The following is a 16958-nucleotide window of genomic DNA, read 5'->3' on the forward strand; positions in this document are numbered from 1 at the left end:
ATTAATTTTATATGATCATTCCACTTCAAATCGTTCCGCACGCATACTCCCAGATATTTTACAGAAGTAACTGCTACCAGTGTTTGTTCCGCTATCATATAATCATACAATAAAGGATCCTTCTTTCTATGTATTCGCAATACATTACATTTGTCTATGTTAAGGGTCAGTTGCCACTCCCTGCACCAAGTGCCTATCCGCTGCAGATCTTCCTGCAGTTCGGTGCAATTTTCTAATGTCTTCATATACTTCTCCATTTAGCGTTTTTTTAAAGAACAACAAGGGGACCACACCCCAACCTTTAAAAGCACTCGGATACCACAACGCTATCTCCTCTGTACTTCACTGTTGGAGCTACACATGGTGGAAAGCAACGTTTTCCAGCTGTTCTCCAAACCCACACCATTCCATCGGATTCCCACACGCTATAGCGTGATTCACAACTCCAAGTCACTTTTTTCCAGTCTTACACCACCTCACTCGTCGCTTCGCATTGATTAAGAAATGAGAGACTTATGTGGAACTGCTCGGCCACCGTATTTCATTCATTTTAGTTCCCTACGCACAGGCATTGTGCTAACTGTACTGCTGATAGTACTTTGGCTCTCACGAATGATTCCTTCCGCTTATCTCAAGTTACTTTTTACAAACCACCCTCACAAATAATCCATGCTCCTTGTATCACCCACAGAAGACTTGGGCAGCTTAAGAAGGGTTAAAATGTCCCTGATAAATTTGTTATTCAGGTAACATCCAATACTAGTCTACGTTTGAAGTCACTGAGCTCTCTTGTCTGACCCATTCTCTTGTTAGTGCTTCTATACTGACCACACAATACACCCCCACCTCGTTCCATACTGGCGGGTCCGATTCTAATGTCACCTAGTGACCAATTCCCCTTTACATAGTGGTGTCCGGAATCTTTTGCTCAGACTGCATACAGGTGATCAGAAAAACTGTGGAAAGCTTGTAAGGGTGTTACAGGGGAGGTTACGCTGAGAAATAATTGTTAAGAAAATCGATAAATTGCTTTTCAGAGTTATTTAGCACTGAAGCTAGCCAATCAGGTCGCACCAACAGCAGATTCACACACTTGCACGCGTCAAAGTGCGGTAATACACAGATATCTGTCGGTCCGTGAGTAAGCACTTGTTTAAATGCTCATATTGCAGAGCGATATGAAGTGGGACAAGCATGTAATGGCAGTTGTGGGGAAGGGGGATAGTCGTCTTCGTTTCATTGGTAGAATTTTGGGTAGATGTGGTTCATCTGTAAAGGAGACCGCTTATAAAACACTAATACGACCTATTCTTGAGTACTGCTCAAGCGTTTGGGATCCCTATCAGGTCGGAATGAGGGAGGACATAGAATCAATTCAGAGGCGGGCTGCTAGATTTGTTACTGGTAGGTTTGATCATCACGCGAGTGTTACGGAAATGCTTCAGGAACTCGGGTGGGAGTCTCTGGAGGAAAGGAGGCGTTCTTTTCGTGAATCGCTACTGAGGAAATTTAGAGAACCAGCATTTGACGCTGACTGCAGTACAATTTTACTGCCGCCAACCTATATTTCACGGAAAGACCAGAAAGATAAGATAAGAGAGATTAGGGCTCGTACAGAGGCATATAGGCAGTCATTTTTCCCTCGTTCTGTTTGGGTGTGGAACAGGGAGAGAAGATGCTAGTTGTGGGATGAGGTACCCTCCGCCACGCACCGTATGGTGGATTGCGGAGTATATATGTAGATGTAGATGTCATTACCAGCTAAAATTTGCCTTTTTCGGAAGTGATAAATTTAAGCTAGATGAGCAATAGCTACATTTGTTCGGTTTGAGGCAACTTCTACTCGCTAACTCTTTTCCTAACAGCCCATCCAATGCTCTGATAAACACGGATACAGATACGTTTAATCCAAAGGGAATGACATTATACTGGTAGCACTGTCCCGGAAAAAGAAATGCTGTCAGTTTCCTTGATTTGGTTTCTAACGGAATTTGTCAATATCCAGCCGTCAAACCAAGACTTGTCATGTATTTCACACCATAAAACGTGAGAAGCACATCGTCCAAACATTCTGGTCTATCAGTCTCACGCTTCACTATCTTATTTAAACCGCGCGCGTATGTCACAATTCTCACTCCCCCGTCTTTCTTATTGACCAGATCAAGTGGATTATTGCACTGGCTCCTAGATCTTTCAATTATTCCCCATTCCTCTATACGATTTATTTCTCTCTGTACTGCTTCCTTCCTAGTTAACAGGATTTGATAAATTGGTCCGGAAAATGGCTCATGATCTACAGTTTCGATTTCATATTCAAATTCACGTTCTAAGCCAGGCTGCTCTGGAAATACTTCTATGTTACTGGCTAAAATATTCTACAATTCCCTTTTCTGTTCTACTTATATTCCCTAAACCTTTTCTACTTGTCTTTCATTTCGTCATCAGATGGGTTCAATTTACACAAGTTTCTAACATGATAATCTCGGCTCCTTTGTCCAGACCTGCACACCTTAGTACATTGGTAACTTAAGTATTCGTAAATTAACTTCACTTCTTTCACCAGTTTCTACTACTTCATCGAAATACACATTTATCTTCTCGTTTCCCACTGAAGAAATCATTTCCTTCCTATCACAGTCAATAATTACTTTATGCTTAGTCATCCAAACCATACCTGCAATTATTTCAGTACTTGGGAACCACTAAGAAATCGTGTTCAAACAAGACTTTTTAATAATCATTTGTAACAACACCTGAGATATTATTTATTTACTACGACTACCAGTAGCACCTATTATCATCACGCCTTCAACTGGCATCGCGACTATTTCACGTTCATTCCTGATATGCTCATAAAATGACTGGGAACACACACTAATCTGACTACCACTATCGATTAATGTCTGAGTTTCTACACCATGTACATTTACCAGGATCATGATCTGTTCACATCGTCTCGACTCATCACCTCTACCTTCCCATAATAAATCCTGTTGCACATCCAAATCATTCCACAGAATATCACCCGGCTCAACCGTTTTATCCGCTGGTTTTTTCTGCCTCCTGCTACTACCTTCTTCTGTTTGGAACAAAACATGTTTTATTTCCGCAGTATCTGTTGCATCGTCAAGCTGGCTTACGTCATCTGAACACAATACTTCCGCCCTAACTTGGTACGCATTAGAATCTTCGTTTTGCTCACTAACCTCACCCAGTTATCAAAACAAACATACCACAGTTTCCGGCTGCCTTTTCTAATCCGCTGACTTCGTCGAGTTCGGTAATGGCATCCACAAATACATTATTATTATTATGCACCTCACGTGCCCCACATTCTTTATTATGTTCAAAAAATGGTTCAGATGGCTCTAAGCACTATGTGACTTAACATCTGAGGTCACCAGTCCCCTAGACTTACTTAAACCTAACTAACCTAAGGACATCACACACATCCATGCCCGAGGCATGATTTGAACCTGCGACCGTAGCAGCAGCGCGGTTCCGGACTGAAGAGCCTAGCCGGCCGTGGTGGCCGAGCGGTTCTAGGCGCTACAGTCTGGAACCGCGTGACAGCTACGGTCGCAGGTTCGAATCCTGCCTCGGGCATGGATGTGTGTGATGTCCTTAGGCTAGTTAGGTTTAAGTAGTTCTAAGTTCTAAGGGACTGATGACCTCAGAAGTTAAGTCCCATAATGCTCAGAGCCATTTTTTTGAAGAGCCTAGAACCGGTCGGCCACAGCGGCCGGCTTAATATGTTCACATATCTCATCAACATTATCTACTTTACGTAACACCTCATTCAAATTACTTGCCCCTTAGGCTCTCAAACAAAATACTCATCTTCATTAGTCATCAGCTCCTCATTACTTTCCGTAGAATATACGCTACTTTCTTTCTTCCATTCCTCCAGAACATCGTACATAGAATATTACTTAATTGCGTCAGCCATTCCTTAACTTCAATTATTTCAACTTCATTTACCGAAACAACTTGCTCAGTCGCTAACGGAAGATGCGCTAAACTCGAGGCAGCGGTACTGTCTGTACTCGCACGAGTAGCCACTCCAACAACATTTGTGATTCCGCTTGCTAATACATCTGATTCGACCAGCGTCCAAATCGCGACATTTCTGCATCCGTTTTCATCCTCGCTGTTTCCAGCCTACACTTCACCTTTTTTAAGTTCATTACTCGATTTTCTTCCCTTTGCGTCGTCATTGTTGCGGCGGTAATACTGCCTCTGATGCAGGCGGGGTCTCACAAAGCGATCAGCTGCAGTAAGACCCGCTACTGTTGTGGACCCCCGTTTTCCACGCTATCATTGCCATGGTGGTTACAATTATAATCCCTCCTACCACGGCGAAAACCTCTGCTGCGTCTTCCTCTATCTACATGTGCCGATCACACATTGTAATCACTATTTAAGTTTCCGTTTTGACTTTGATTTTGATTATTTTGACCTCGTCGATCGTAATATTTACTATTTCCGTTCTGATTATAGCTGCTGCTGTGGTGACTGTACTGACTACTCTCGTCATCACGGTATAAAGCATCTACATCTCCCACCTTATTCAAAAACGCTGTTTTGCTACATCACCAATTATTTAGCCACGGACACTACGTGGTAATTTGCCGCGCAGTATGTCCAACATTCTCTTTTCAGTTCTGTTTTCTTTCGCATGCTCGATCTTTTTACACATATCCTCGCAATAATTTTTCATATTTTAGTCTCTGCTGGCACAATACAGAGGAGCATACGTAAATTTCGTTATTACTTTCTCCTGTTTACTGGTTGACCAGTATTCGTCTTCAAATCGTTTTAAGAATTCGTCAAGCGTTTCGCAACCGCTCAGGGCGCGAACTGTCCAACTATCTACGTCACCACTCAGTCGTGTCTTGGCAATTCTGAGGCGAATTTCTTTTGGCAATTCGTTCGGTATTAACGACTTACATTTGTCCATGAACACGACCTTATCATTGCCACCTTTAGGATCAAATTTATCAATCTCACTGCTTACTTGGCTCTGGCATGTCCCTCCTACAACGTAAGTGGCAATTAGATTTCTTGAGTTCTCCATATTTTTAATACGCTCATTTATCTCACCCACATGTTTGTCTTTTATTTCAGAAAACTTATCATTAACATCCGTTTCCAACGCCTGAAGTTTGACCTTAACACTTATAATTTGGCCATTCAAGGAATCAGATGGTTCAAATGGCGTTGAGTACTATGGGACTTAACATCTGACGTCATCAGTCCCCTAGAACTTAGAACTACTTAAACCTAACTAACCTAAGGACATCACACACATCCATGCCCGAGCCAGGATTCAAATCTGCGACCGTAGATGGTCGCGCGGTTCCAGACTGAAGCGCCTAGCACCGCTCGGCCACCCCGGCTGGCTTTCAAAGAATCAACCGAATTTTTAAAGTCAGAACGGATTGTTGCTATTTCGCGATTTGCCTTTTTGTTGACATTTCCATTGATCTCGTCCGTTCTCACATCAATGTAGCGTTTCAGTTGATTTTCGATATGTCCGCATTTTGCAGCTACTAACTCGTCCAATTGCTGTTGCATGTTGTCTTTGAATCTTTTCATTTCGTCCGTAAGAAGTTTTATCATATCTTTCCTGTCATTACTAAATTTAGTATCTAAATCATTTATTTCGTGTTAGAAATTTCTACTTCACCTCTCAAGGCAGCTATTTCCTCTATTAGAGAACTTACCTCATTACTTGCGCTCATTGTCACCGAGCTAATCTCATTGCTTACTGAATTCATGATTTCGCTTTTTATAGAGCTAATCTCACCGCTTACTTCCAACTCATTTTTTGAATCATTTGCATTAATGCATTCTTACTAAATACCGGCATGTTACTACCTTGTTCCATTGTCTGTTTCGCTTTCGTCTTTGTTACGTTTACATCACTTTTATATTCTGTGTCATTCATTTCCAAATTATCGTTACTGTCATCAAATATTTCTTGCTTCACCTTTGCATTATTTACACATTCCGTTCCTCCAGTAGTGTTTAGTTTGTCGTCTTGTTGTAACTGAAATTTTCTCACTATTATTCATTGTAAATAACCACTGTTAATTTTGCAAGACTCGGAACAGTAGTAATTATAATACACTATCCTGTCACTGGAAGCCACGTATAATCCGTCTACCTCTTCGGCTAATTACACTTTTCTATACGACCGTATACCTAAAGTCCCTAATCTGTGGGGAAAAGGCATCTACTCCGAAGAATAATGCAAAACCGAGAGACATAGATGAAGTTATAACCGTATCGCCGTTGCTCAGTATTTTAGCAATGACGATTAGTAACAAAATTCGGTTAACTTTATATATTTTTATTACGTTAACTAGTATTTAATTAACAGTGGTCAGTGGAAAAGTTGCAAAAAAGGTTTTCAAACCATTGCATTAATGAAAAGAACCAACGGTCGCCAGTTCCTCACCGGAACAAGAATAATTAAATTAAAACTGAACTTTATACTCGTAATCAATCTTACGTAAGAATAGTTATTGGCGTCATAACATAGGAACAGTACCTACCGCACACTTTCAAGTACTTCATACCTCACATGTCACGGTTGTCAAACAATAATCCAATAGCAAACACATACAAATATTATATTAATTTTCAAAGATCAATTAAACTAAGATTGTTTACTGGCTGTGGACAGAAACTTTTTGTTACGTTACTCACCGTAATAGTGACTGTTGTAATCGTAGCAAGCAGAAAGATTGTTTCAATTTACTTATTGCAGTTACTCTGATATATTTTTGTAATAAAAGCTATAAATTATGCCACAAGCTATAAATTAGAACTTTGCTTTGACAGTGGAATTCAGTGTCCAAGGTACGTAAAGTTTTACTACCAATTTTTTACTGTGAAAGTTACTCTATTTTTACCAAATGAATCTATACTGGATTTTGCGTCACTCTGTTTCTGACATTATTCATACTACAGCCAAATACCTCATTATTACGTAATTGTCCAAAAGCTGTAAAAATTATGTTCTGATAATCTAATAATTAATGTCCAATCCATTTTCAGTTAATTTCTGATTATCTCGGTTCATACAAAGTGATAGGATGGATACTACTTGGATGATAGGAGAACTATTCACGTGACAGTAAGCACGATAACAATGTTATTTAAGCAACAATATTCCAACTACGCTTGTCAGCCTATTACACTTCTAGTTATAAAAAGTCTAGGCCTCACTTCACTTTATGATGCCGCTGGTTTGTCGAGTGGCTTCACTTAGCGGTAAAATATGGCGCAGATTTATCTTCTTGCCATACTATAGCCAATAACAAGGGTCCACAGTACTCTTGATATTATGTGAATTACGCTTACTGCATTTGTACTGTGCCCAATAAATGCCATAGCTTGCCCACATTAAAGATCCACCAAACCAAACATTTCAGTTTTCACTGCTCCGCACTTCGGAAATAGACTTTTTATCCCCGCACTTTTGCATAGCCACACAGGCAAAAACGCACAACCAACGACACCAATCGTCTCCTTGCGATTCTGAACTTCTACTTTTTTTGGCGCGCTCGCACGCCCAGTGGTAATGCATTTACACTCTTTGACAATATATTTTCCCTGACTCGGCCAGCGTGTCTACTTACAAAATGTTAACATTCCATGTGTATTCTCTTTCTTAAATAACAAACAGCATTTGTAACTTGACAACATTTTTACAAGAATAATATTCAGCACAACTAATTAAACAGACTAGTAGAAAATGTATGATGATCCACAGAGTTGTGGTGTGATACTGGAACACATAATATGACCACAACATGGGATGTCCACGATCTTGTCCACATAGCCATAACCGATAGAACACCCTCGTCCACAGCGTTGACCTATGTTGGAGTGCTGCAGCACATGTGGACATGTGTGTGTCGAGGGTTCAGCGCCTTCTGCTGATGTTTGGACTGGTGGCACACATGTTATTATGTTGGCTTCCATTGTCTGGAAACCACCAATGCCTCAGACTGCTATGGGCCCATGAACACTGTCACTGATTCTCTGAGGACTGATGACCATAGATGTTAAGTCCCATAGTGCTCAGAGCCAGAGCCACTGATTCTCTGAGTAGTAGAATTTAGTGTTCTCGATGAGTAAAAAAAAATGTTCAAATGTGTGTGAAGTACTATGGGACCAAACTGCTGAGGTCATCGGTCCCTAGTCTTACACACTACTTAACTAACTTATGCTAAGAACAACACATACACCCATGCCCGAGGGAGGACTCGAACCTCCAGCGGGAGGGGCCGCACAGTCTGTAACATGGCGCCACAAACCGCTAGGCAACTCCTCGCGGCTCTCGATGAGTCCTGCTTCAGCTTGTCCTTCAGTGATGGCAGCATACATGTTAGACACTCCCACGGTCACAACTATCGCGCAGGCTGCATTACTGAGGAGCACAGGCGAAAGATACCAAGTGTGATGGTTTGGAGCGCCATGGCTATAACATGCGATCACATCTCGTACATACAGAGTCCAATCTGAACAGCAACCACTACATGAGTGATGTCTTAGAGCACGACACGAGGCGTTGCCCCTCTCAAGGCAGCTCCACATGCCATATTTCAGCTCGACAATGTCCAACCAATTGTGGCAAGGCACTTGCAAACCTTCTTCTCTGGCTTGAATATTTGTCCAACATGTCACCCATGGAACTGGGCTATGGCTGACTGGCAACTTGTTTGTTCTGGTCCTCCCGCAGCCACTATCAAAGCTTTATGGATTCGCCTACATAACACATGGCAGTGTGTTCCTCAGCAGCATATCCAGATCCTCTATGATCCCATGCCACAGCGCCTAGAGGTTCTGACTGTAGCATGTAACGGCTTCACATTGTACTAAGTTCTCAAGGTCAAAATGCATGTATGATTCTGTAATTCTAATGATTTGCGTATTGCCATGTCCCTAATCTGTGGAATACGTTTCACCGTAATCATATGTCTCCTTGATATTGTAATTTTCACAAACAGCAGTGTACTTTATTGAAGAAAGCTTTACTTGCCAGTGCAAGTCTATTTCTGGTAACTACCATGTTTCTATCATCCTATGTAATCTTGCTTGCTACGCAAGAGGATTGTTTCACTTCTTCCACTATATGAAAAACACAATATATGTTTATGAAATAGTTCATGGGTGAATAGCCGATTGCCAGTGTCCAACGGGCAGAATATTTTGGCAAGCGACTACGTTGCCATCATCAGGTGAGCTGATGAACTGACTGCATAGGAGGTGGAGTAGTGCTTTTAACTCCTCGCCCACATTTGGGCGCTAATAGTAAACAGAGCAGCAGTTCAGATGGAGGAGCTGATGAGATAAAAGCGACGTGGCACGTCTTACGTAGTCAGTTCATCAGCACACCTGATGATGGCAATGTGGTCGCTTCCTAAAGTATTGTGCCCATCTGACGCTGACATCCGGCTGTTCACCTGTGGACTATTTCTTCATGAGTTACGACAGGAGAAACTGAAGAATTTAATTTATGATCATCTACACTCTCTGTAATTTCAAGTCCTATTGTTTTGGACGTCCTGTACGCTGCTTTGGATGCCCAGGAATTGACAGTTCTGCAAACTGTTGCTGACTGGCTATTCAGTGCCGTGTAATGTACCGTTGTGGGTGATGCACGCACGACAAGAGAAAGGAGCCCAGGTAGCCAACAACAATAGAACTTTATTTTAATACAGAAAGTTACGATAATGTGAGCAACAGAAACAGCTTCCTAGTGCAGGCAAAATGAAGATCGTCCTGATCTGCTAGTAGAACGTCGCCAATACAATACAATTCTTGAAGGTGTAAGTTGAGCGCGCATTCTGTTAAGATCGAGAAATACTGCCGCAGGCACCGTCGGTGTAGGTTACTCTGGCGATGTCCCAGATTACGATGGTGTTGTGCTGCACTCGGAGGGATATACTTGCGGCACTTCCAAACCTGAACGTCGAAGTCAAGCCTGGCCGATGAGCTGCTGAGCGGTATCCTACGAGGGCCGCCAACCTGAGGAATACAGGAAAGTTGTCTGGTGTCTCGTAGCTCGTGGACGCAAGCTGCACACTCAAGAGCCAAAGAAACTGGTAAACGTGCCTAATATCGTGTAGGGGCCCCGCGAGCGTGCAGAAGTGCCACAACACGACGTGGCCTGGACTCGACTAATGTCTGAAGCAGTGCTTGAGGGAACTGACACCACGAATCCTGCGCGGCTGTCCATAAATTAATAAGAATGGAGATATTTTCTGAACAGTGCGTTGCAAGGCATCTCAGATATGCTTAATAATGTCTGGGGAGTCTGGTGGTCAGCGGAAGTGTTTAGCCTCAGATGAGTGTTCCTGGAGCCACTCTGTAGCTATTCTGGACGTGCGGCGGTAGCATTTTTCCGTATCTAGACGTATCACGGGTCCCGTATCACTCCAACTGTACACACCCCACACCATTATAGAGCCTCCACCAGCTTAAACAGTCCCCTGCTGACATGCAGGGTCCATTGATTCATGAGGTTGGCTCCATACCCGTACACGGCGATCTGCTCGATACAATTTGAAATGAGACTCGTCCGACCAGGCAACATGTTTCCAATCATCAAGAGTCCAATGTCGGTGTTGATGGGCCCAGGCGAGGCGTAAAGTTTTGTGTCGTGCAGTCATCAATGGTACAAGAGTGGGCATTCCGCTCCGAAAGCCCATATCGATGATATTTCGTTGAATGGTTCGCACGCTGACACTTGTTGATGACCCAGTATTAAAATCAGCAGCAATCTGTGGAAGGGTTGCACTTCTGTCACATTGAACGATTCTCTTCAGTTGTCTCTTCTCCCGTTTTTGAAGGATGTTTTTCAGGTCGCAGCGATGTCGGAGATTTAATGTTTTCCCAAATATTCACGGTACTCTCTTGAAATGGTCGTACGATCAAATCCCCACTTCATCGCTACCTCAGATGTTCTGTGTCCCATCGCTCGTGTGCCGACCATAACACCACGTTCAGACTCAGTTAAATCTTGATAAACTGCCATTGTAGCAGCACTAACCGATCTAACAACTGCGCCACACACTTGTATTATATAGGCGTTGCCAACCGCAGTGCCGTGTTCTGCCTGTTTACATATCTCTGTATTTGAATACGCAGACCTACACAAATTTCTTTGGCGCTTCTGTGTAGTACCGGCTGCATCCGGTGCACGTGACTCCTTCAATACGGCAGCAGTTGTCACAGGCTCTATTTGCTGGCGCCTTGACGGGTCTGCAACCCGCAGCACTCTCTTGTGTGGCGTGTGGCTGGATTATAAGGCAACAGCCGTATGCCAGATATTGACTGGCCACCTGTCATCGTCTGATAATAGCGACAGTCGAATGCGGTGTGGACGAACATGATCTCAGCTCTCTGATTTCCTAACTGTAGTCGTTTCTTAAACCTTGAAGCCTATCCTTTTCATTCAAGTAGCTCCTCATTTGTCATCACAAGACTGAGTGGATTATGTTCCAGTCCTCCTACGAAGGAAAAATCCTCATGCTAACAGTAACTGAATCTGGCTCAAACGCATAAGTCACACTTCCCACTTAGTTACCTTAATAACATTTAGAATCTCGTCAATATAAGTGGAAAATGGAATTCGAATTATCATTAGTTAGTAATCCATGGAATTCGAATTATCATTAGTTAGTAATCCCTGAAGATTCATTCGCCATTACTTTACAATGTCCAAATTTCATACCCTTTATGAATAAAATTTAATAGTATTGACATACTGATTTTATGCAGCAAGTTTTGAAGCTAAGGATATTTCACCGTTGCTCCAATGTGCTGTAAATGTTTCTAATATTCTCCAAGCTATGAGTTGTGTCATTTTTGGTTTGACAAAGTCTTGCCTTCCCAAGCAAAATTTTTTTCGCATTGAAGGCACATGTCAAAAGTATACTAATTATGTCATCCACAATTTCTTTTGCTTTTGTTTTTGTTCGAAGTAAGTCTGTTACAGAAAAGGGGGATTCCATGGGAATCCCTAATTTTTATGATATATTATTCTTTCTCTTAGTCGCAAGACGTGTTGATTTACTTAAATGATACCACTAACAGAAAAAGCTCTATGTATTCCTGCCTTTTAATGACACCAAAACAAAGAAAAATCATTTTGTCCCCTTTCGGATTAAACAGAGAATATGTTGACTGAAGATAAAACATTCTCACTGCAGACAGCGAGATGCAACACTACCATGTAATTAAATATGCCGTGAATACTTTATAGATGATGTCTCTGTTGCAACATAGTGTGGGGAGCTTGTAATACTCCCACGGCGCTATGTGAAAAGTTGAACTATCCCTTTTGATGTCACTACTGTTTATATAACTGTGAAAATATTAACTACTCATCTATATAAGGAATAGACCTTATCATTAATCCCTATGGGAGTAGAGGGAACGCAGCACGTTCTCCTAAAATGGCACAAATTAAAAATTATGTTGTAGTAAGTTACAAATCCAACGAAATACAAGAATACTATGATCAAAACTGACATGAACGGTCGATTAAAATATGTGCATACGCACGAGGATGCATTTGTAACACATATTTAAACACAATTCAGGAATCTATAGCTAAATTGTTAGCAAAAGCTGTGAAAATTTTGATTCTATTTAAAACTGAAAATGTTATCCTCACTTGAAAAGACTGGAAACAACATACAACACGGCATTCACAACGTATTCTGTTGACGAAATACCTGAATAATCAGAATTAGCGTTTAAAAGCATTAAATGTTTCAATATACGATTTTAAATCTTGGTCAGTTTTATGACACTGTGGAAGACTAGAAGGAGGTGGATAATGAGATTATCCCAGGTAACATGAAAAGGAGCAATGGTAGGCTATACAAACATAATTAAAAATTCGCTTTTGTTCCATTCAGTTCACGAAAAAATACTGATTCGTGCATCTACAGTGCTAGAGAATACTTTGCCTTGAGGCAGAGTGAAGACGTGTCGCTGTGAGGTCTATGTTCGCGCCGTCAGTGCAGCTTCTCTTCACGTGGACAACATGGTAATCACTACCATTTTCAGGCTCTAATTTGTGGTTCAGTTTCCAGCAATATGCTATGGTGTTTTGAACTGCAATTTTATTACAGATTGTTGACGCGCAGATTACAGCCATCACCCTAGACCATTTGCTCCAAGTTCTTGCACTAGGATACCCAATATCCATCTTTCCTGTTACCATGCTAGCTTCCGTCTGTTTGGCTGGAATCCTTGGTAGGTGCGACCGAAGCCATACTTCCCACCTCTGTTTAAGACATCCCCCTTCATTTCTTACTTGTATATAAGATTTTCTACTATCGGATATCTCTATAAACTAACCATACAGTTGATTTTTAAAATATTATTCACTATTGCAACATATATTCAACGAACTTACGTTACAAAATAGACCAGAGACACTGCATTCAATGAAAAATAGTCCATTGCAGAATTAAGTTACAAATTCAATAATAAAGTTAAGTATAAAATTCGAGGAAAGTTCTTCTAGAAGTATAGTTTATACTAACTCTGAGTTATAGCGATACAACCTCCACATAACGTAAAATATTGCTCTGCTTTGAGATTTAAAAACAATTTCGATCTGCCAGCCCCATTTCGTATGCAGCATTGTCTGACGTAAAGTGCACCAAAATTGAAGTACCGCACGACCATATTTCTCAATGCAAATCCCGCGAATGAAATGCGATGGACCATAGTAATTAATATTTAAAACATAATTAGTTCACTGCCAAGTGACAATTTGAGACTGAAATACGAGAAAGCGAACACATTCCCCTAAGTCGTTTCAAAAGCATTTCTCTGTGGACATGAACACATGTATTGTTCACGCGATCACTCTGCAGCGTGGTGAGTACTCGGGTTGCAATAAAATAGCGGCAGGGCAATTATCCATCAGAGGAGGTAGTCGGCTTTTACACTAGCGATTTAGCCACAGCGGTTCGGGCGCGGCTAAACCGCTGAAATGAGCAATTGTCGCGCGATTGTCTCTCGCAATCGAATCGCCGAGCACGCTACATTAACGTGACTAAGTCTATGTGGCAAGAGCTGTGTTCTTCCACGAGCCAGCTGCGAAATACATTCTGACCTGGCGATCCTAATTTTTGCGGAAAAGAAAACAAAGGGATTAACAACATCAATAGAAATATAGGATTCGCTCAAAACTAACAACTCGTGAAATGTTGATTTTATTACATGTATGACAAATTTCGGCTACTGCCGAGCCAGCTGCGAAATACATTCTGACCTGGCGATTCTAATTTTTGCGGAAAAGAAACCAAAGGGATTAACACCATCAATAGAAATATAGGATTCGCCCAAAACTAACAACACGTGAAATGTTGATTTTATTACATGTATGACAAATTTCGGCTACTGCCGAGCCAGCTGCGAAATACATTCTGACCTGGCGATTCTAATTTTTGCGGAAAAGAAACCAAAGGGATTAACACCATCAATAGAAATATAGGATTCGCCCAAAACTAACAACTCGTGAAATGTTGATTTTATTACATGAATGACAAATTTCGGCTACTGCCGAGCCAGCTGCGAAATACATTCTGACCTGGCGATCCTAATTTTTGCGGAAAAGAAACCAAAGGGATTAACAACATCAATAGAAATATAGGATTCGCCCAAAACTAACAACTCGTGAAATGTTGATTTTATTACATGAATGACAAATTTCGGCTACTGCCGAGCCAGCTGCGAAATACATTCTGACCTGGCGATTCTAATTTTTGCAGAAAAGAAACCAAAGGGATTAACAACATCAATAGAAATATAGGATTCGCCCAAAACTAACAACTCGTGAAATGTTGATTTTATTACACGAATGACAAATTGCGGCTACTGCCATCATGAGATCTAAAACTTAGAACATGTGAAACACAGCTCATTGTCAGTTGCAGTAACTTATGCTGAAGTGGGCTGTCAAGTTTGCTTCTGCTAACCAATCACAGTACAGGAAAATTACGGTTATTGACATGCCATTAATTATTAGTTGTATTAAAAAATAACCGCAGCCATACTATGGCCATTTGGTGGCATCTCTAGCTGATCCCTGGCTCGGCTGTTGCAGATTTCGGGGAGATGCCGTGGTTCCCGCGCAAGATCAGTGACCTGGACCGAGCCCAACGAGTCCTCATGTACGGCTCAGAGCTGGATGCAGACCACCCGGTAAGTCTACACCTATCCCTCACGAACTTCGCGAATTTCTTCGGCGAGAATCATTCAGTAATCTTCTCTAAACCTGGTTTTAGTATGAAGGTTTGGCAGAGATCAAGAGGGTACACAGGAAGGGCAACTACCATCTCCTGCATCGCATACCCCTCCGCCCTCTCTTAGGAAAAGATCAAAACTCAACTCGCTTCCTACCCCATCAAACAGACACACGTATCATTCCAGTATCGACGCGAGAAACAAAGGACATGTAACGGATATTTAGTAGCAAGCGTATCAACAGCCGTTTGTCGTAAAATCTCAAAACTATTTCGCCATTTACCGAGATATTAACATATCATCCTCCTCCGTGCTGTCCGCTTACCCTTAGCACACGGTTTCTGATTGTGAAGTCGGTAACGGTTTACGGACTTGCATATTTAACTATACGTTTTTCTTTATGGCAAATATTTTATCATTTTCTACAGCTTTTCCACTACTGGCCATCTTCAAAAGGTCGTGACTGATACAAAGTATCTCGTCAGTGTAGTGTGGTGCTGTGTATCATTCCGGAAGAGCGATGTATAGCCCTTGTCAACGAATGAGGCTCACGAACTATGATACTACATAATAATTTAATGTTCAGGAGAGTGCAACTACTGTGCATTTCTCGATATATATTTGCATGTGGCGAGTAATGTGGAGGGACGGCGCGTATCTTCGTCGGACGACAATTTCATTAGCCTCGTAAATGGCAGTACCTTCGGAGGCGTTTGTGCACGCTCCACGAATGGTAGTCAAGGTCGGGGAAGCGCATCCACCCTCGAGGAGGAGCCACAAATGACAACAAAGAAAGTGACAAAAGCGACCAAAAGAATTTCAAATATATATTCATCCAGTTGTTTTATTTCGATTTGTAACTTGACATTCACAGTGAGATCAGAAGTTAAGCAGTTATTGAAATCTTGCGTCTAAAGAAGTGTTTATTATGAATTGATAATGTACTTTACTTCAAGAGTATACTGATAAGCCAAAACACTATGACCACTGCCCACCGTGACGTTGAATGCCGCCTCTTGGCGTTGCGGTCACTTGACGCGGTAAAAAAAGTAGGTAAGCGGTGCAGAAGCGGACGTGAGATCGTCCTAGCGAACATATGAGCTGCAAATGGGGAAATCCATTGAGATAAGCGGCTTTGAAAAAGGAGAGATTATTATTACGCAGAGCCTGTGAATGGGCATCTCGAAAACGGCGAAGCTGGTCGAATGTTCACGTGCTACTGTCGTGAGCATCTATGAAAAGCGGTAGGAGGAGGGTTACCACTGGGCGCTAAATAGCTGGATGTCCATGACTCTTCACAGATCTGGGGGTTTGGAGGCTTGTCTGCTCTGTTAAGTAGGACAGATCTGTAGCATCTCTACCGAAAGAGCACATTGCTGGTGCACACAAAAGTGTTGCAGAGCACACCGCTCATCGTACACTGTCGAACGTGGAGCTTCAAGGAGGCCACTCCTAGCTGCCCACATGTTGACCCAACGACACCATAAGTTACGATTGCAGTGAGCAGAGGTCCATCGCGATTCGACCGACGATCAATGGATACGTGCTGGCTCTTCAAATGAACCACATTTTTGCTGCCCTCAGTCGATGGTCGTCTCCACAAACGCCGTCATCGAGGTGAACGACAGTTCGAAGAGTGCAGCTCGCCACGGACGCAGGCTGGTGGGAGC

At 42.0% G+C, this 16958-nt stretch overlaps 1 protein-coding gene across 1 annotated transcript in view; it reads left to right on the forward strand.

Moving 5' to 3' along the window:
- Window positions 1–16958, forward strand: part of LOC126259312 (tryptophan 5-hydroxylase 1) — a 279275-nt gene that overhangs the window by 73085 nt on the left and 189232 nt on the right. Inside the window, exon 4 of the mRNA XM_049955989.1 lies at window positions 15149–15246. Within this exon, the coding sequence (XP_049811946.1) occupies window positions 15149–15246 (98 nt within the window). The remainder of the gene's footprint in view (window positions 1–15148; window positions 15247–16958) is intronic.

The sequence above is a fragment of the Schistocerca nitens genome, chromosome 5 (genome assembly GCF_023898315.1).
Source record: "Schistocerca nitens isolate TAMUIC-IGC-003100 chromosome 5, iqSchNite1.1, whole genome shotgun sequence".
Lineage (NCBI taxonomy): Eukaryota > Metazoa > Arthropoda > Insecta > Orthoptera > Acrididae > Schistocerca > Schistocerca nitens.